This window comes from Carassius auratus, unplaced genomic scaffold (assembly GCF_003368295.1).
Source record: "Carassius auratus strain Wakin unplaced genomic scaffold, ASM336829v1 scaf_tig00045535, whole genome shotgun sequence".
Taxonomy (NCBI): Eukaryota; Metazoa; Chordata; class Actinopteri; order Cypriniformes; family Cyprinidae; genus Carassius; species Carassius auratus.
The window spans coordinates 15,001-37,500 of NW_020526910.1; the positions used below are offsets into that span (position 1 = coordinate 15,001).

The following is a 22,500-nucleotide window of genomic DNA, read 5'->3' on the forward strand; positions in this document are numbered from 1 at the left end:
TGGTGTGTGTGTGTGGTGTGTGTGTGTGGTGTGTGGTGTGTGTATGTGTGTGTGGTGTGTGGTGTGGTGTATGTGTGTGTGGTGTGTGTGTGTGGTGTGTGCGTGTGTTGTGTGTGTGTGGTGTGTGCGTGTGGTGTGTGCGTGTGGTGTGTGTGTGTGTGTGGTGTTGTATATGTGTGTGTGTGGTGTTGTATATGTGTGTGTGTGTGTGTGTGTGGTGTGTGTGTGTGGTGTTGTATATGTGTGTGTGTGTGTGTGTGTGTGTGTGGTGTGTGCGTGTGGTGTGTGTGTGTGGGGGTGCGTGTGTGTGGTGTTGTGTGCGTGTGGTGTGTGTGTGTGTGTGGTGTGTGTGTGTGGTGTTGTATATGTGTGTGTGTGTGTGGTGTGTGCGTGTGGTGTGTGTGTGGTGTGGTGTGTGTGTGTGTGTGTGTGTGGTGTGTGTGTGTGTGGTGTGTGTGTGTGGTGTGTGTGTGTGTGTGTACTCACGATCGCTGCAGTGTGTTCCCCCGTATGACGTCATGGTGCAGTCGCACGAGAAGCCCTCCCACTGCTGCAGACACACCCCCTGATGATGACACGAGTCCTCCGTACAGGTGGTGCTGGGTCCTGCACACACACACACACACACACGGTCACTCGGAGTGGTTCAGTGTGTTTACACCATGAGAGCTAACCACAGACTGTATAAAAACATAGTGGACGTGACGGCACCCATAGACTCCTGATCAGACATTCTGACAAGCTGGTTACTGAAACCACGCCCACAGAGCTCAACAGTGGTGACAGCAGGGGCAATCCACCTGTCACTCAAGTGGCCACGCCCTTAATTATGCAAAACCTTAAGGCTTAACATCATTTAAACTGATTTTTTTATAATTCACCCCCTCACAATTGTCATGAAGGGCAGAATTAGCTATATAGACCAAAACCACTTTTGAACCAAGCTGTAAACGTGTGTGTGTGTGTGTGTGTGTGTGTGTGTGTAAGCTGTTTGAACATGGCTCTTCAAGTTTAAAACAATAATAGTAATACTAATTGTGAGTATATCTGTAATTCATTATTTTATGTTTAATGAAATCAATTTTCACTTCATTTCAGTGTTTAAGTTGTGCAGTCTCTCAACAGTCCAGGTGTGTTTGAGTTGTGTTTCTACAGATATATATCATCTTTAGCTCAACTATTGCCTCAATTATGTATCTTAGATCAGTGCCTGAAAAAGCAGCACATGATTTACGTTAAAACTGCTAGTAAATGTAAAATAATTACAAAACAGGGCAAATACAGTGTAAAATGATGTGATCAATGAGTCCCAAGTGTTTCCAGTAATCTCTGCTGACAGCGGTTTTATCTTCTGATTAACTGGATTGATTTGAGCTGAAGACACATCCAGTCTCCTCTGAACACACCTCCGCTTCTCCGTCATGTCTGTGACCGAACACAAACCCAAGTGAACTCCACGAGACACAGACGGCTCCCTGTGTTTAATATCTGCCGGTGTCGAGCGCTGAGCAGCGTCTGATGAAGGATGAATGTGAGGCCTAATAATGTTGTTCTGCAGAGACACTGGAGTGAAATGAGACGGGGTCCGTGGGGAAATCACACACACAATATCACAGACGCCTATTCCACCAACACCAGCACATTACAGACACAGATCCAGCGCCGCTGATACAGTATGATCCCGCATTACATTAACATCACAATGAAGCCAGCGATTAACACACACACACACACACGCATCAACACTACATCCCTCACACATCAGCTCTACGTTTTATTCATTATTGTATATTTTCAATCCTGTGCACACTCATGCATAATTGATATTGTGAAATACATTACAAGTGTTGTGAGATTTTTTTATATTTTTATCACAACAAACCTAAACAGTATTTTCTTTATATTCTTCAAGGATGTTGAAGATAATAGATATTAATGGAACATTTGTATCTGCTGTTGAAGATTAGTTCCTCTAGTTTAATAACAGCTTAACATAGCTAATATTGTAGCCCACGCTGTTTGAAGAGAAGTCATACATCATTCTAGTAACTTAGCTGTACAACATATGCTAATTTACAAAGTTGCTAAAAAGAACATTATTTTGTGTATTTGGTGTAATGAAATGTTCCACAAACTGTACATTATTGTTTCTCCTCGATGCTCCGTCTTCTGAAACACATCTATTTTAACAAAGCTCATCGTCCTGAAGAGCGAGGTGTGCTCTGATTGGTCAGATCTCCAGTGTGTTGTGATTGGCGTGTGACAGATATATTACGTCCCTCACCAGGATCAGGAAACAGTCCTCTGTAAAATGCGCTGCACACATCTGAATATTTGGGTTGGACGGCTCTGGAACAGTGTTGTAAATACAATCACTGATCTCTAGTTGTGTCCAAACAAAGAAGTTTCTCTTTCACAGTGAAACACGCGCGTCTCCACGACATGACAGCGGGACAACAGAGAGAATAAAGGTTACGCCTTCTTTCTTTGCGTGTATATTTTCCCACACAGTGATGTAGACATGTGGGGGCGTGTTTAAACAGGAGGAGGGCGTGGATGATTCTATCTTTGGGTTTGAGAGTTTAATCTTTGCGACTTTAGGGATGTTCTGTATGCACAAACAGCTTTAAACACTCCTAAGACCAAGGAAAACATGAAACCGCATCATAAGTACGCCATTAAGATGAACAAAAGCTGATGATACAGATGATACTGATGATGCCCACGACTGATCTACAGTATCCAGTGATCAGTTCTCAGTGTGAAAGCCCTGTGTATCATCAGCCTGACGTCAGATCGGTGTAGTTTCTGCTACCAGCTCCCGCCTGTTTGCCCATTCTCTAATGTTCGGGAGTGATGTGCTTCCAAGATCAGCTGGATGGCTCCGCCCACTTTGAGCTTCAAACCGCATTCTGGTTTCTCTTGAATGTGTGAGGTCAAGCGTCGCTGAACGGAGCTGTGCATCTGTTGCGCAGCAGGAGCAGATCTAAAGGCCGTTACACCTTCATACACAAATACAGTAGGCCTAGATAACAGATCCATTCCTGAGCTGAAGTCAAGGCCATGGGGTGCTGCATACACAAATGCAAGGTCACACTGTTTGTTCCAATTAATCATGCAGATTATTTAGCTTGTTTTTAGCCTATTTAATGTTAATTGCAAGAAAATTACAAACAAATTCTAAACTGTATTTTTATGTAGGCCTATATGAATAGAAAAAATAACATCTCATGTAATATTTATATTACATATATATTTTACCCTAAAATATTCTGATAGTCATCATAGTACATGTTGTGATATAGAGAGTAATATGGCCTTCCCATTTCCTCCAGACCACAGGAAATTCCAAAATATTCTATTTTAGGGCAATTATTTCTGACATAACTGAGATATTAGACCCAAACCTTCGAGATGTGAAGAACACCATCTGTGTCTGGACTGATGTTTCAGCACGACACATGCGGTCTGTTCCTGACTTCAACACTTCAGTAACTTCAGCAGATCTTACCAGCTCCAGACAATCTGATCACATTAACCCAACGTGATCATACATGTTCTAGCTCCTCTAATATCATCAGTTTGAGACTTCAGCAAAAGTGCTGGTTCTGTTCTGAGATCTTTAGAGACATCAGACATCTGAGCCACACAATGGTTTTAACTTTCCCTATTATGATTATCATGATCATCTTACATAAATTATGGAATGGATCATTTGTCAGTGAATGTTCTCAGTCCTTCTGGACGCTAAGTGATCTAATCTGACACTATGATTCATACGCTGGAAAGAGACCTGCGGGCTGCCGAGAGAGGTGCAGCTCTTAAGCCGTGTTTGGGACAGGGTTCACACTCTACAGTATGTTGCTGCTGTCAGCGGTTCGTAACGCCGACATAAACCCAACCTTCAGTCATAGATCTGGAGATATAAGCATTTATTATGCATGCTTTATGCTAATATGTTTACCAATATATTCAACAATCCTGAATGTATAAATATTAAAGAAGTGAAACAATCCAAAGATGTTTTGTTCAAGTTCAGACACTGAATGCAGAAAATGAGCTGACCTTCTCAAACTCAATGTCTTCTGCTGTGGTTAAGAGCAGCTGAACAAACTACTGAAGCGGCAGACAACACCGCAAACTACAGGGAAACGGAATTAAAATCGATTTCTTTATGATTATATCCTTCCAGGTGCAGATTATGTGAGCGGAGTGGAGCGGCAACAGTTTCCCTCCGTGCTCCAAGCATTCAGTAATCACTCTGGGTTCAGATCCGGGTTCAGCTCCAGCTCCGGGTTCAGCTCCAGCTCCGGGTTCAGGTTCAGCTCCGGGTTCATCTCCAGCTCCGGGTTCAGGTTCAGCTCCGGGTTCAGGTTCAGCTCCGGGTTCATCTCCAGCTCCGTGTTCAGCTTAATTGTGCTCATGACAGTCTCTCTCTCTCTCTCTCTCTCTCTCTCTCTCTCTCTCTCTCTCACACACACACTTCTTTTGCTGTTTTTTTGTTTATTTGTTTTTGTACAAAAAAAGCTACTTTTGTTACAATTCTCCTCTTTCTCACAATCGGAAGTTTATATCTCATAATTCTATGTTTTCAGACATTTCCTGAAATGGGGGCGGGGGGGGGGGATTTGTTAAGTATAAATTAAGAAAAAGTCAGAATTGTGAGAAAACATCACAATTAACTTCATTATAATTGTATCCTTTATCCTGTGGTGGAAACAAGCTTCCATACAGAGCTGCTGAGGTACAAGTGCTGATGTGTGTCACGTGTGTGTGTGTCTGTGTGTGTGTGCGTGTGTGAGTGTGCGTGTGTGTGAGTCTGTGTGTGTGTGTGTCTCTGTGTGTGTGTGTGTGTGTGTGTGTGTGTGCGTGTGTGTGAGTCTGTGTGTGTGTGTCTGTGTCTGTCTGTGTGCGTGTGTCTCTGTGTGTGTGCGTGTGTGTGTGTGTGTGTGTGTGTCTGTGTGCGCGTGTGTCTGTGTGTGTGTGTGTGTGTGTGTCTGTGTGTGTGTGTGCGTGCGTGTGCTGACCGTCACATCCTCGCTCCACCTGGCCGACTCTGTGGAGGGCGTCTGCGAGCAGGTCTGGCAGTCGGCCGTTCAGGTCCACGGAGGCCAGGCAGCCCTGGTAACCGTCCCGGGACGCGATCAGCTTCGGCAGACTGCTGTACATGCTCCTCGCTACTCCACCGATATACAGCTCTCCTGCGGGGCGACAGGACACCTCATCAGATCTCAGTTATCACATCTTGTCCTGAAGATCTAGATCTGTTCACAGTCTGCTGAAACTGATGAACACCAGAGCGCTGACTGGATCACACGAGAGAAACTCGTGAATCATGACTCTTCTGCATCATAGAAGATTGTACTTCACTTTATCAGGAGCCGTTCTGAATCAGACCTTCTCAAACTCATTTAACAGCTTCTGCTGCATCTTTCAGAGATGTGAGTCAGATGATATTCATATTAAAGCCCTTTGAGATATAACACACTCATGTGCAAGATTAAAACAAGCAGATGCGATGACAACGTGATGCCACTTTTTAACACAATCACAATAAAATACAATCCATAGAGTCTACAATCCATAATAACACATCCTCCAGTGAAAAAGTGTTTCTGGATTATAGACTCTATGTGTTTGAGTTAAAATCATCTTAATGCTGGATGTGTTTCAGGTTTTGTCTTCTCCAGATGTTCACTGATGGACTGGAGTGCTGTGGATTATTGTGATGTTTTTATCAGGCTCTCATTCTGACGGCACCCATTCACTGCAGAGCATCCACTGATGAGACACTGATGCAGTGCTACATTTCTACAAACCTGATGAAGAAACACTCATCCTGATCTTGAAGGTGTCTAATCTTCTAATTCCAGTTAGCTCTGTATCATTTGTTTCAAACACAACAACCACTTCACATAAGGTTTTGTTGCTAAATGTTGTTGATAATGTCAGTAAAATGTGTATCGTGTTAAACTAGTCCTGGTATCAAACACAATGAGTCTGTATCTTGTGCTCTTCATCATTTGTAATCTATTAGTTCAGTGTGAGCTGAACGATGAGAAACATCTATCAATAATTCACACACGAGGTGTCAGGAATAAACGGATGAAAGAGCATTTAATGAGGGTTTCTCTGTGTGTCTCCTCAGACAGAGAGCTCAGTTTAACAGTGTGTGTGTGTGTGTGTGTGTGTCTTCTGCATGATTCACACTGTCTGTTCACTCTCAGAACGTCAGATCTCACATCTTATCTGCAGAAAATCTGGGCCATCGACCTCCAAAAACAGAAAAGCACTGTCTCTGTGTCTATCAGACGCGTTAGCAAACACACGATCCGTTTACACTGAGACTAACATTAGAGTAAACATTGTTATTAGTTCTCATTTATATCTGGAATTCATTTTACTTTTACTTTTTTTTTTTTTTGCATTTTAAATCATTTTCAATTTAATTTGAGTTATTTTAGTACATCAAGTCAAACTAACTGAAAGACAAATTATGTCTTAGCAACTAGCAGAAGTGAAGAAAAAGAAAAAACAGAAAAGGTTTATTTTTAAATATATATTATTTCAGTTAATATTTTAAATCTCTTTGATAGTTTTCATTATTTTATTTTAAGTTAATTTTAACTGAAGTTTTAGTAATTTTGTTGTTTTGCCATTCTTTTATATATATAATATATATGTCTAAATATGTAGATTCATGCATTTCTGTCTCAGTTTGAGTTATTTCTAGCTCTAGTTGTTCCAGTTCTGCTTCCTTCAGTTCTGTGTAGTTTCTGATCAGTCCTGGTGTGTTTCTATGGTTACTAATGATTGGCAGCTGTCACTCATCATTCATACTCCCTCTTCTGTTCAGTATTTGTCTTCCCATTGTGTGTGTGTGTGTGTGTGTGTGTGTGTGTGTGTGTGTGATTCTCCTGTGTATTCCTAGTGGATTTATAAAGAAAACAATATTAATAAAAGACTATACTCTTTTGAGCAATTTAAATAGCACAACAGATATATATATATATATATATATATATATATATATATATATATATATATATATATATATATTAGGGGTGTAACGATACGCGTATTCGTATTGAACCGTTCGGTACGAGGCTTTCGGTTCGGTACGCGGTACGCATTATTAATTATATTCGGAAAATAAATAAAAAATTGTGAAATATAATGAGATGCGTTCAACAAGGTAGCCCAATAACCCAAACGACGTAACAGGCAACGCCCCTGACACCCACGAGCTTATATGTTTATGTTAGGCTACTCAGTCAGGCGCTCGCTTACTCAGTAACGTAGACTTGGTTGTAGACATGGTTGTTCCGTACAAAGCGATGTTCCGTACAGGTGACGTATCTCGTTTTTAACCCACCTCCTCACTCGTTCGGATTGCATAGTTTATTAAATCAATGCATAGTAACGCACCGCATTTAACATTCAGTAACGTTAACGGCGTTGTAACGACGGGAAAAGTAATTAGTTAGATTACCCCGTTACTGAAAAAGAACGTCGTTACCTAACGCCGTTCTTTTAAAACTAACATTTTTTATTTAAAACATTGTCTTACCTGCAAGCTACGCGCGAGCATCATCCCGCTGTCTCTTCTTCTTTCTTTTTCCCACTTGGTGCCTTTTCCAGGCCATGTCTGAGGTCGGTGTCTGCCAAATTTGACATTGATTGAGGCATAATCGAACAGACCACTGGGAGGTGGGGAAGGGGGGGCACCAGAGGGAGACTGGCACAGAGATTCACCTTTTTCTCGACTAATTTGGTCTAGGCCTATATTGCTTTTGTATTGCTTTTGTATATTTACATGCTTTTAGAAATATTTTATTTGTTATTAATACTAGTAGCCTATTGTGATTATTTTTTCACGAGCAAGATTTTTGGGTGCCCCCCCAAGCACAATTTTTTTTTATTTTTGCTGTATCTAAAACGTACCGAACCCTACCGAACCGAACTGTGACACCAGTGAATCGTATCATTTCGAATTTTGTGAACCGTTACACCCCTAATATATATATATATATATATATTTTTTTTTTACTCACTTAAACACTTTCTCCCTCTTACACATACACACACACGCACCCACACACGCACACACACACACACACACACACACACAGAGCTGATGGATGGTGATTGTAGAGTAACGCGCGGTCGATGTGTGAGCGCAGGAGTCGTGCACACACCAGCATCACAGTTAGTTAAGAGTCCTGAAGACGTGTGCCCTGCACTAATCGACCAATCACACGCCTCCACTGCTCCTGGCACACACACATTCAATACACACACTGCTGCGCTGAAGTCTGCACTTAGTAAGTTTAAGGAGAGTAATGCTTTTACTCCTGAAGGACACATTACACTGATCAAAAGTTCTGCAAACTGATAAAGGAAGTGAGAAGTTGAGCCAAAGCCAGTGTCCTTCTCCTCAGTGTAATGTGCATGAGTGTGCATCAGAGATGAGGATCTGAATGACTGTTCTCTGTACATGCATTAATACACTACTGTACGAACAATATATGCAGCTCTTCACATGCATGATGGAGAGACACTCCTTACAGATGCTGAATCTGATCCTGAAGGAGCCTTACATAAGACACGACTCACAGAAAGAGTAGAAGAAAACTCCAACACTGCAATGACAGATAATGAGCATCATGATCAGGAATAACAGCACAAGACAGCGTCAGTCATTAACCCTTTAACACTGCTCTCCTCCAGCGCTGCCACGCTTCACTGACACACAGCTGGAGTCAGATATGAACACATATACCATACGACAGCACTTACATCTCAGTGAAAACTGGAAATGTTTGGCAACTACGTGAGATATACGGAGCCCCGCACATGACATGCACGGAAAGTTAATCAGTTGTGCACACGATTTATAAATCAAGGGAACGCAATAGTAATCGTGTGCACGTTTTAGTACATTGAGGGAACGAATTAGTAAACTGTGCACACGATTTAGCCTGAATGTCAATGGCTCCATAGAAATAAATAAATACGACAAAAACAAATAAAATGACTAAAACATAGATTAAATTAGAAGTGTTGTAATGGCAGTTTAAGTTGGAGTACTAAAACTACTACAGCTGAAAAAAGAGAAACTAATAAAAATGTCAAAAGCACATAAAAATGAGGAAAATTTCCCTAAATACTACATGACAACAGAAAAATAAGTGATATGAATGTGTAGTCTAATCACAGGGTGTGCTGTGGACTAATAAAACATGATTAATAACACTGAATCTGGATTTAATGAGATCCCAGTTTAATGAAAACATTGAAACATTTAACTCTGACAATCTATCGCCAGATTAAACAACAAACCAAACCACGGTTAGAATCATAAGATAATTCTACTCATTTCATTTGTCTAGATGTATTTTACGTTAAGGTTTCTCATTTAACTTAATTAGTCTACATGTGTATTATGATAATTTTTTATTTTATTGAATTAATTTAATTCCAGTAGAGGTGTGTTATCTGCACTCCTTCCATTGGTTCTCTCAGTGTTCCCGTCCTTCTCTCTTCACATCACTCACTCATTATGGAGGAGTAATCATGTGAGGAACAGACAGAAAACTCAACATCTGGCTCAACCTGGAAACAGCTGTGAAGATAACTCATTCAGATCGTCTGACTCATTCCTCAGGACTTTCTCTAAACTTTCATATCATTTCATTAACCAGGGTCTTTGGTGCTGACCTTTCAATGATCCACTCCCTCCATTCTAATGAACAAAAATCACTTTTTCTCTTTTTAATAAATGAACGAATCTTATTTTTATTTTTTATTGCTGGAAAGAGAAAACTTAGCCCGGTCTGGATGAGAAAAAGATAAGCAACAGTAATGTAACACAGTTCATACTCGTGTTGAGTATGAAGAGAGAAATCTCTACCAGGGGTCAGAGAAATGTGTGTGTGTGTGTGTGTGTGTGAAGCTGGTGAGCTCGGTACCTTTGAGGTCCAGGTTCCTGGCTCCGTTAGAGTGCTGCGTCACGGTGCGAGAGTCGATCTTCAGCGTGTGCACGTTGTTAGTGTCGCGTGAGACCACCACGTTGTGCCACTGATTGTCGTTGAGCGGCTTCTCTGAGTTTCCCTTCATCAGAGACGGGCCGTTCCCCAGGTCAAACACATAGTGCACGAAGCTGAAACACACAGCCGTCACATCACTCTGATACACACCGCTATCAAGCTTCACATCTATTTACTCTTCATTAGTCCAAATGCATGAGTTTAGTTTTTATTAAATCAAACCCTTCATATTTGTTTAGTCTGTTAGTCTAAGCATATGCTTTTAGTTTATAATCAAAATAACAAGAACATACCAACTACTTTATTTAGTCTAAACACACGCTTTATTTAAATGTTCACTTCCTTCAGTCTCAGTCTAAATGTATGCTTTATGTTGTATTTAATCTAGACACACACTTTATTTAGTCTGAACGTGAGACGCTCAGCTCTGGAGGAGAGTTCTTGGTTTTAAAGACTATATAATGAAGAAACTGAACTGATTAAACAGAGAGACCAGTTTCAAACAGTCCAGACATCGACTGTCATGACATGACCAGACCGCCGGGATCTCTGCTAAAAGAGCACTGGAGCAGGTTTGTGAATACAGCACACACACACACACACACACTCACACACACACACACTCACACACACACTCTCTCTCCCTATCACTCACACACACACTCTCTCTCTCTCTCTCACACACACACACACACACACACATGCGCTTCTGATGTCTGCTTGAGAGATCATCAGAGTTCAGGTTTTATATTCACACCACAAATGAGTGTGTGACTTCTGCGAGCGTGTTTTCTCTACATTTACTGTCATTTGTCTTCAAATATTGATTATAAAACACTGCATTCATTGTGTTCATCACAGATAAAAACTGTGAAAAATGAGCTTTGACTGGTCATAAGAGTGTGAATAATGACTGCGCTGAAGCACTTTACACACTACGAAGAGCACCGTCATCCTCACACACACACACACACACACACACTCACACACACACACACACACACACACACACACACACTTCTTCTGTGTGAAATGAGTCAGTTCTCACTCGTCTTCTGTACGTCTTATTTCAGATCTGTGCATTCATCATGCTCCAGGTTCAGCTGCAGTCAAACATGATGATGCTAAAGCCTTTCATTAAGAAACTGAAGTTAAAGCACTTAACTGAAACACAAAACTGAAATCAAAATAAATGATACCCAAAGAAAATACTATTTTTTATGTGTAATAAAAATTACAAAAGCACATAACAAAAACTAAAGTTAAAATTAAAACAAAGTATAAAAATAAAAGTCAATTCAGTTCATTATAATGGTTTATATATGGTTTTATGTTAAAGATAAATTTAGGTTGAAGTAATACTAACATTAAAACTGAAATGCAAATAAATAAAACCTACAAAAATATAAAGAAAAATACAGACTAAAGTCAACATAAAAAAGTTGATTCAAAATATTAATTAAGTAATCCTAAAAAACACTTTTGAATGACCCATTAAGCAAACCGTTCTGTTTTGTTTTATGGGTAACACTTTAGAATAAGGTTCCATTAGTTAATGTTAGTTAATGTATTAATTAACATGAACAAACAATGAATAATACATTTATTACTGTATTTATTCATCTTTGTTAATGTTAGTTAATGAAAATACAGTTATTCATTGTTAGTTCATGGTAATTCACAGTGCATTAACTAATGTTAACAAGCACAACTTTTGATTTAAATAATGCATTAGTAAATGTTGAAATTAACATGAACTAAGACTTATAAATGCTGTAGAAGTATTGTTCTTGCTTAGTTCATGTTAACGAAAGTAGTTAACTAACATTAACTAATGGATCCTTATTCTAAAGTGTTACCGTTTTATGTTATAGATAAGTTGAAGTACTAAAACACTAGTGTAGAAATAAAAGAGAGCTGTACATGACTGAAGAGTTGCAGCGCTTGAGACCTGACTTCAGTTTGTTGTGCTGGTCTCAGACTGAGAGGACCTGGACCGCAGCGCTGACACTGAACTGGAAATGCATTTTATGATTTATCTGCTAACATCATCTCAGAGATTGGGTGTAACACTTCCTGCTTCAAATGCAATCAATAACTTATTTCTAACACGATTACTTTTAATACTGTTTTGCCAAGTCGGAATTTAATTAATTCAATGCAATGACAAGAGCAACACATTACTGAACGAATCATCTGCTTCGAAGGAATCATTTGAATAAACGATTCAGTGACTCACTCATGAAGTGATTTGTTGCCACCTATAGTGTCATGTTGAAAAGTGTCATTTTATTTTTCCATCACATTTTCTGTAATTAAAATAATAATAATAATAATAATAATAACAATAACACATTAGTGTAAGGGTTTCCAATGCAGATGAAACTTCGTGCCACATGTGCAGATTTCATGCGACTGGTAACAGCTCTAGAAACTCTCTTAATATTGTAATTGTATTTCTGATTAAACAGCAGACATTTCCCAGACAGTAAATGTGGATCTCAGATGTATCTGAGATGTGCTGGTTCAGTTTAGTCTTGACTTCAGTGCTACCTGTATTTTATTATTATTCATAACGTATTGTGTATTCTCTTTATTATTATTACTGTGTGTCCTGACTATGTGTGTCCTGTCTGAGCTGGACGCTCCTGTAATCACACTGCGACTGACCCTTTGACCAGCTCCACCACGATGAAGTCGCTGCCGTCGCCGCTGTTGAAGAGCAGCAGGCCGTCGCTGCTGGTGGTCTTGAACTGGAAGAACAGGTGCATGGAGGCGTACGCCTGCAGCGTGGCCAGCGCCAGGTAACTGCCTCTATTACGGAAGGTCACGGGGTCGGCGATGATGTGGCGCATGCCGAAGCGGGCGTTCAGCTCGCAGTACGAGATGTCTCCGTTCTTACACTGGTCCAGATACGGCACGCCGTTGAGCGTCAGGCCCTGCAGGTGCCCGATGAAGTTAGACGGCACCACGGAGATGAACCTGCGCTCCGTCATGATGCCCGTCTCGATGTTGTGGAACTCCAGACGCGTGTGATCACCGGTCATCTGACCTGCAGAGCCAGTCCGAGAGTCACTGACACACACCACTGTGCTTCCCAGTGTCATCACAGCACATTACCACCGGTGTCTTATATCACACAGTTCATGAAATGCTAGGTTTAAATACTGTATGCAAATGATGCCTCGTCTACTTAAATAAGAACTCATTTGCATACATTTCCAGAACACAAATCTAAAGCCTGGTTCTGAATTCTTCTGAGTTTGTCGTCATATTAGAGCTAAAGGTTCTTCCAGAGGGGATTCTAGATCTCTCTTTGTATCACTCCATAAATACTGCAAACAGACAGAACATATTTCAACATGTTTTTAGGAATGAAATGTTGAATAAACCCAGGTTAGTGAAAAATATGAACAAACCCCTCAGTAAAAACCTTCAAAATATATATATATATATATGATAGCTGTAAGTGCTGCTGAAGAGAAATAAACTTGAACAAATATGGATTGTAATGGAAATCTGCAAACACAAACACATTAAATGTAACAAAATTAACACTTAAATGTATATTTTGAATGTTTTCTTTCCGCTAGACTGAAAGAAGATGATCAAACTACAGTAGCAAGTACTCAGAAATGCTCTGTGTCTGTCAGTAATCACTGCACTCTGATTGGCTGACATGTATGTGGTGGGTGGGGTTTCAGGCTTTAATCGGCGATTGTTTGCTATTAAACTGCACAGTCAGAGTTTCATCTTCCTCCCACTTGAGCTCATGAGTAATATTTCTCTGTCAGTGAAGCATGAATGGTATTTCTACCTTCCACAGTAACGTTGTCCACGGACAGCTGCAGGTTCCTCCCGCGCCGGGTCACTTTAACTGAGTGCCACTCGTTATCATTGAGTTTCTGACCCGCCATCAGGATCTCTGGACCTTTACCTGCAGCAGGAGAGAGTGGTCAGATACACACACACACATGCTCTCTCTCTCTCTCACACACACACACACACACATGCTCTCTCTCTCACACACACACACACACACACACATGCTCTCTCTCACACACACACACACCCACACACATGCTCTCTCTCTCTCTCTCACACACACACACACACACACACATGCTCTCTCTCTCTCTCTGTCTTTCACACACACACACACACACACTTTCTCTCTTACACACCGTTACAGAATGAGAGATTGCTTATCCTGGTTCTATTTCTCTATTAGTGCTACTGGATCTTAGCACTGCATTTAACACTATTGACCACAACATTCTCTTGAGTAGACGAATTTATGTTAGCATTAGTGGAATTGCATTGTCATGGTTCAAATCGTACTTATCTGACCATCATCAGTTTGCAGCAGTGACTGAAGATGTATCATATCGATCACAAGTGCAGTATGGAGTACCTCAAGGCTCAGTACTAGGGCTGCTACTCTTCACGCTTTATATGTTACCCTTGGGAGATATCATCACTTCTTATTGCTAAATTCAGAAAAAACAGAGGTGTTAATTATAGGACCTAAAAACTCTACTTGTAATAACCTAGAACACTGTCTAAGACTTGATGGTTGCTCTGTCAATTCTTCGTCATCAGTTAGGAACCTAGGTGTGCTATTTGATCGCAATCTTTCCTTAGAAAGCCACGTTTCTAGCATTTGTAAAACTGCATTTTTCCATCTCAAAAATATATCTAAATTATGGCCTATGCTCTCAATGTCAAATGCAGAAATGTTAATCCATGCATTTATGACTTCAAGGTTAGACTATTGTAATGCTTTATTGGGTGGTTGTTCTGCACGCTTGGTAAACAAACTACAGCTAGTCCAAAATGCAGCAGCAAGAGTTCTTACTAGAACCAGGAAGTATGACCATATTAGCCCGGTCCTGTCCACACTGCACTGGCTCCCTATCAAACATCGTATAGATTTTAAAATATTGCTTATTGCTTATAAAGCCCTGAATGGTTTAGCACCTCAGTATTTGAATGAGCTCCTTTTACATTATACTCCTCTACGTACGCTACGTTCTCAAAACTCAGGCAATTTGATAATACCTAGAATATCAAAATCAACTGCGGGCGCCAGATCCTTTTCCTATTTGGCGCCTAAACTCTGGAATAACCTACCTAACATTGTTCGGGAGGCAGACACACTCTTGCAGTTTAAATCTAGATTAAAGACCCATCTCTTTAACCTGGCATACACATAACATACTAATGTGCTTTTAATATCCAAATATGGGTTAAAGGATTGTTCTGCATTAATTAGGAAAACCAGAACCACGATCTGCCGCCCACTGTTGATTTTGATATTCTAGGTATTATCAAATTGCCTGAGTTTTGAGAACATGGAGGACTATAGTGCAATAAGAGTTTTGTCAAATACTGAGGTGCGAAACCATTCAGTTGAAGCTGAAGAGAGCTGAACTGGATGATGACATCACTGAATCATCAATAAACTGATTTGAGCTGCAGAAATGACTCTGTTATTGCCTTCTTGCATTATTGACTAACTATTTTCCTGTTTGACTCTGTAAAGCTGCTTTGACACATGTATTGTATAAAGCCCTATAGTAATAAAGGTGATGTGAAATGACTTAACACACACACACTTAGAGAGACACACACACACACACACACACTCACACTCATACACTCATACACTGAGGAGATATCTGCACACGCGCACAAGCACACACGAGCACAAGCGCACACACACACACACACACACACACACACACACTCATACACTGAGGAGATATCTGCACAAGCACACACACACACACACACACACACACACTCATACACTGAGGAGATATCTGCACAAGCACACACACAAACATGTGGACTCGTCGTCATGATGATGTTCACTGAAGTTGTCAGACAGATCTGTCAGAAAATGATCATTCAAGCATCTTCATTTGACCTGGATGTGCGTGAGTTACTGATCTCCCTCCGTCATTCACTGATCTACAGAGAGATGTGACGAATGCTGACGATGGTTTATATTACAGCAGTGGAGGAGAAGTTAAATCAGGATTTTAATAACCATTAACCAACTCAAACACAACTGAGAGCTGCTGCTGGATTCAACATAAAGCATCTGCTGTGATTGTTCAAGAACCTAAACCTAAAACTAAATCATTTTCAGTAACTGAGATAAAGCTGAAAGTAAAGAAAATATAAATATTAGATCATACACTTACACATAATAACAAAAATAGCACTGTTGCCTAAATTTAATAAATAGTTTTAAGTTTAGAATATAAGATTACTAAGACTTTAATAGAAAGAGCAAAATCACTCAAAGTAACTGTAATTAGCTCCCTAAATGAAACAAGTTGACATTATTATTACTAAATTACTAAAACTGAATCAGAAATAAACCTATAAAGATTGGTTCTGAGAATCGCAGGCATTATTGTGACCTGCTGCATATTTAAGACTTGTTTTCATGCCATTTCAATGATTGATGATGAGATCTTAGCAGACGCTGGAGGGGACGCAGAACAGAGACTCTGGGAGTCTCTCTGATCCTTCAGTCTGTGATTCTATCTGTCGTGCACTTTGGGCTTTACATGATTGTTTGTAATAGTGTGTGTTTGGATACCACGACCAGCCCTGCATGTACACCTGTAGAAGGAGACGAGAGCCCCCCGTCTCCTCCAATCACACGCCAGCGCTCCTGCGGCCTGACAGGGCATTCTGGGTAATTGGCTGTGTCTAATTCACAGTGGCACCTGAGGTCACACACAGGTCAGACAGACTAACGGGAGGAAACTCAGGAGCCGACAGCACACGCCACATCAGTGTGACGCTTTCACACGGCACACACAGCATCACATGTGAAGTGCAGCTCACGCTTAATTACAGAGACACGTGCAGCTCGGTAATGAAGCGCTGCACGCTCTCCTGAATCAACAGCCTCGTGTTTACTATACTCCTCTAAATCTGTCATCTAACAACAACATATCATACATACTGATGATAAAATATACTAAAACTATAAAAACTGATCATAATAATCAAATATTGATGATCAATAAATATTGATCAATAATAATACTAATCAATAAATAATATATTAATATTGATGAATCATAAATAATGCTAAAAAATACTAATCAATACATAATGATAATAATAATAATTTCAAACAAACAAACAGATAACCCATTATCCAGTCACTCATCTTGACTGACAATAAAAAGTCTGAATTGATATTAAATGGGGAATGATTTGAGGTTTGAAAATAAAATGAATTTCCAGGATGAAAGATGAAAAGCTTTGTCATGTTGATTTTATTGTGAGACTGAGATGAATGCAGATAAAAGTCTCTTTCTGAAACGGATTAGAACATCAAATCCATTCTGCAGTTATTAGAGATTCACGTCGCAATGTGTGTGTGTGTGTGCTCATTCATAAACACACGCTCAGAAATCTCCTCCAGTCACAACAACACACTTACCTTCAGGGTCAAAACACAGCATGAAATAACACTCATTTAACACCTGTGTGTGTGTGTGTGTGTGTGTGTGTGTATGTGTGTCTGTGTGTGTGCACGAGTGTGTGTGAGCATGTGTGCGTGTGTGTGTGTGTGTGTGTGTGTGTGTATGATAAACGAGTTGGCACACTTACTGAGGTTACAGTCTATCCTGATACAGTCTGGTGGGAGAGAGAGTGAGATGGTGAGATCAAATTAAAGGAAAGACAGAGAGACAGAAAACATTTTACATCCTTCAAAGTTCATTCTGCAGACATCTGAACATCAGGGCCACCATCCGGGGACACGTGTGAGTCAGCGGCACCCATTCCCTTCTCACGCGTGTCAGCAGCAGAACCACAGCCGCTCCGCTCATCTAGACCAGTCTGAACCGGATCAGACCGTCTGTGAGAAACACCGGCCTGAGATTGCTCTTCACAACTATAACACATCAGCTAACACGAGTCAATAACCTTCACATTCAAACTTACTCTATATGATTCGCTGTTAAACCTGTTTCACACTCAATCTGCTCATGTCTTCTGTCTCTGATTGAGTGTTTTATCCAGTCAGAGATCTTTTAGTGTAACTGTACAAGCGTCCAGCTTCAGCTCATGTCAGATCTCTCCTGATAGTGATCAAGTAAAGGTCAGAATAAGGTCAGTAATATCTCCAGATGAACTCTTCCTGGACTGAAGCAGCTCAGCTTTACTTGATTCTCCATCGATCATGTTTTAGAGTCTCAAATCTGATCCTCAGGATCTTTTGAGGAGCGTTTGTTTCCAGAAGCTTTACTTTCACTGTTAATTTTTTTGTTTATATATTTTATGTAAAAGTTCAATAAGATCTTCAATTTCACAAAATATTTTTCTGACTATTATTTTATATACTTCTTTAAAAGCTCAATAATATTTACATATACAACTTTTAATATTACTCCTGTATTAAATATTTAAATGAACATTAAATTGTGCTTTAGAAGTATTGTCAGTTCATGTCAGCTAATGGAAGCTCATTGTGAAGAGCAATCAAATATGGTCAACAACTGTCTCGCTGATCTCTGAATATCATCATTTACATGTTTACACTGTCAGTTAAATGATGTCTCTGGTCAGCAGTCGTGATGAAGTCCGGTTCACTACGGTGATGTTTCTCCTCAGATCAATGAGAGGATGAGGAGCGTGAAGCGCTGCGGCTGTGGACTGAGGGAAGGGGTTCACTGCACTCCTCAGCCATCCAACACATCTGCTGAGTGTGAGTGAGTGTGACAGAGTGAGAGTGTGTGAGTGAGAGAGAGTGAGAATATGAGTGTGAGTGAGAGAGTGAGAGCGTGTGCGTGAGAGAGTGAGAGTATGTGTAAGAGTGTGAGCGTGTGAGTGAGAGAGAGAGTGTGTGTGTGTGAGAGAGAGTGTGTGTGTGTGTGTGTGTGTGTGTGAGAGAGAGGGTGCGTGTGAGAGTGAGTGTGAGAGAGCATTGATAGTGAGAGCGTGTGAGTGTGTGCGAGAGTGTGTGTGTGAGAGAATTTGTGTGTGCATGTGAGTGTGTGCGGGAGTGTGTGTGTGTGAGTGTGAGAGAGTGTGTGCGTGTGAGAGTGAGAGTTTGTGCGTGAGAGTGTGTGAGAGAGTGTATGCGTGTGAGAGTGAGAGCGTGTGCGTAAGAGAGTGTGAGAGAGAGCGTGTGCATGTGAGAGCGTGTGCATGAGAGTGTGTGTGAGAGAGCATGCGTTTGCATGTGAGAGTGAGACCGTGTGCATGAGAGAGTGAGAGCATGTACGTGAGAAAACAAGTGTGATAGAGCGAGTGTGAGAGAGCGAGTGTGTGTGTGTGTGTGAGAGAGTGTGAGTGAGCGTGTGGGAGTGAGAGTGTGTACGTGAGAAAACAAGTGTGATAGAGCGAGTGTGAAAGAGTGAGTGTGTGTGTGTGAGAGTGTGAGTGAGCGTGTGAGAGTGAGAGAGTGATTGTGTGTGTGAGTGTGAGAGTGTGTGTGAGAGAGTGTGTGCGTGAGAGAGTAAGTTTGTGAAAGTGTGTGTGAGAGCGTGAGTGTGTGTGAGAGCCTGTGTGTGAGAGAGTGAGAGCGTGTGTGTGAGAGAGTGTGAGAAAGAGCGTGTGCATTAGAGAGTGTGTGAGCGCGTGTGCGTGTGTGAGAGCGTGTGAGAGGGCATGTGCGTGTGAGAGAGCGAGTGTGTGTGTGTGTGTGTGTGTGAGAGAGTGTGAGTGAGCGTGTGAGAGTGAGAGAGTGTGCAGAGGGAGTGAGAGTGTGTGCGTGAGAGTGTGTGAGAGAGAGCGTGTGCGTGTGAGAGTAAGAGCGTGTGCGTGAGAGCATGTGCGTGAGAGAGTGAGCGTGTGTGTGAGAGTGAGAGCGTGTGAGAGTGTGTGTGAGAGCGTGAGTGTGTGTGAGAGAGTGAGAGCGTGTGTGTGAGAGAGTGTGAGAAAGAGCGTGTGCATTAGAGAGTGTGTGAGCGCGTGTGCGTGTGTGAGAGCGTGTGAGAGGGCATGTGCGTGTGAGAGAGCGAGTGTGTGTGTGTGTGTGTGTGTGTGTGTGTGAGAGAGTGTGAGTGAGCGTGTGAGAGTGAGAGAGTGTGCAGAGGGAGTGAGAGTGTGTGCGTGAGAGTGTGTGAGAGAGAGCGTGTGCGTGTGAGAGTAAGAGCGTGTGCGTGAGAGCATGTGCGTGAGAGAGTGAGCGTGTGTGTGAGAGTGAGAGCGTGTGAGAGTGTGTGTGAGAGCGTGAGTGTGTGTGAGAGCCTGTGTGTGAGAGAGTGAGATTGTGTGTGTGAGAGAGTGTGAGAAAGAGCGTGTGCATTAGAGAGTGTGTGAGCGCATGTGCGTGTGAGAGAGTGAGTGTGTGTGAGAGTGTGTGAGAGGGCATGTGCGTGTGAGAGAGTGAGTGTATGTGAGAGTGTGTGAGAGGGCATGTGCGTCTGAGAGAGTGAGTGTGTGTGAGTGTGTGAGAGAGCGTGTGAGAGAGAGCATGTGCATGTGAGAGTGTGTGCATGAGAGCGTGTGCGTGAGAGAGTGAGTTTGTGTGTGAGAAGGAGATAAAGTGAGTGTGTGTGAGAGTGTATTTGAGAGTGCGTGAGAGAGTGTGTGCATGAGAGAGTGAGTGTGTGTGAGAGCATGAGTGTGTGTGAGAGAGTGAGAGCGTGTGCGTGAGAGAGCATGTGCGTGAGACAGTGAGAGAGTGTGTGTGAGAGTGAGAGAGCGTGAGAGAGTGAGAGTGTGTGCGAGAGAGAGTGTGCGTGTGAGAGTGAGAGCGTGTGAGAGAGTGTGAGTGTGTGTGAGAAAGAGTGAGAGCATGTGCATGAGAGAGTGAGAGAGCGTGTGTGAGAGAGCGAGTGTGAGAGAGCGTGTGCGTGAGAGTGTGTGCGTGAGAGAGTGAGTGTGAGAGAGTGTGTGTGTGTTCCTCTGGCTGAGGAGCATCTCAGTGTGTCAACCGCTACAGAACAGTGCTGCAGACAGCTAGAGACCGTCTCTGGTCATCACTCAGACCTCTCACAGACTCCTCCTCAAGAGAATCAGGAGTTTAGACAATACCCAGACCTCAGATTCAGCTGAATAAACTGCACAGTGTCCAGCTGTTTGGATTATAAACTAATAAATGAATGTGATGATATCTGTCAGTCACACATGAATGGAACGGTTCAGATGTCTGTAATAGTGCTCTGTGATAATAATAATAATAGTGTCTGTAATAATAATAATAATACATTTTAATTATTTATCTGTAGTGTTATCAGGTATTACTGTATCTGTCAGCATCGTTAAACTGAATCTGACACTACAACCATTTTCATAACATTAACTGAAATGAAATATTTTGCTGACTTCATACATCATCCGCTCAGAGCTGCTTCAGCGTACCTAATTTTCATTTTTGGGTGAACTATCACTTTACTAGAGTGAATAAATGAATGGCGTTTCTAAGCGACTTGAATAAATGCGTCAGGAAATATTTAGTTGATGTGTGACTGACAGAGACGCATCACCTGAGGTGTATGGATGGGCAGTATCATCTGAGGCTGAGCCTGACAGCTGTTCAGTGCAGGCCTGTATATCTGATGAGGAGCCGGTCTCAGGCTGTGTGCTCAGGCCGCAGACACACACACCATTGAAGGGAAACCTCCAGCCGAGGACAGATAGAGAGACAGAGGGATGATTTCTCTCCCACCACAGTCTTTCCCAGGATGCACCGCTGCCCTGTGTCTCCCTCACCGTCACACAGACCACACCTCCTCTAAACTGACCCTGAATCAGATCACACTGAAGCTCCTTCAAAGCAGAGACACGCTGAAGACTGGACATGAACATCAGTCAACAAATCAGTTCTACTTTTACTCTGTTTGAATGACTAGAAAAAGATATTCAGACATTAATTTATTCATTACAATTAATTTACATGTACATTTACATTTTTAAGTTAAATTTATTAATTATTATTATTATTATTATTATTATATAAAATAATCAAAATGTCTATAAAAATGAGAAATAGAACGAGTATAAGTTGTATATCTTACAAAGTCCTGCTTCCCAAGTAAATGTCTCTTGTTTTAAGGGTTGTTAGTGGTTCCACTGACAGTGGTGTACAGGCCTGCAGCGCCCTCTGCTGGCGGACCGTGTGACCTACAGGCCGGGTGGGTCAGTGACGGAGGGTAACACAGGGAGAGATCTGACAGAGATGGTTCAGGGAGGAGAGGTCAGACAGAGACAGACGGGTAGTTACCGAGGTTGACCGTGAGTTTGACCCGTCCTCCGTCCAGCTCCAGCCGCAGTGTGTCAGCTGACTCTTTGGAGGTGGTGGCCATGAGCAGACCGTACGCTCGCTGGGACATGAAGCGCAGAGACACATCCTCAGCCTCTGTGTGCAGCGTGCTGGGAATCAGGATCTTCAGATACATGCTGCCATCATAGCTCAACACCGTCGCCTCTGCACACACACACACACACACACACACACACACACAGA

General features: G+C 41.7%; 1 protein-coding gene across 1 annotated transcript in view; it reads right to left on the reverse strand.

Moving 5' to 3' along the window:
* LOC113087933 (neurexin-2-like) overlaps positions 1–22,500 on the reverse strand; it is a 54,738-nt gene that overhangs the window by 3,529 nt on the left and 28,709 nt on the right. Inside the window, exons 6-12 of the mRNA XM_026255666.1 lie at positions 22,258–22,461; positions 17,694–17,720; positions 13,867–13,986; positions 12,720–13,101; positions 9,972–10,162; positions 5,028–5,201; positions 487–606 (exon numbers count right to left, since the gene is read on the reverse strand). Coding sequence (XP_026111451.1) covers positions 487–606; positions 5,028–5,201; positions 9,972–10,162; positions 12,720–13,101; positions 13,867–13,986; positions 17,694–17,720; positions 22,258–22,461 — 1,218 coding nt within the window. The remainder of the gene's footprint in view (positions 1–486; positions 607–5,027; positions 5,202–9,971; positions 10,163–12,719; positions 13,102–13,866; positions 13,987–17,693; positions 17,721–22,257; positions 22,462–22,500) is intronic.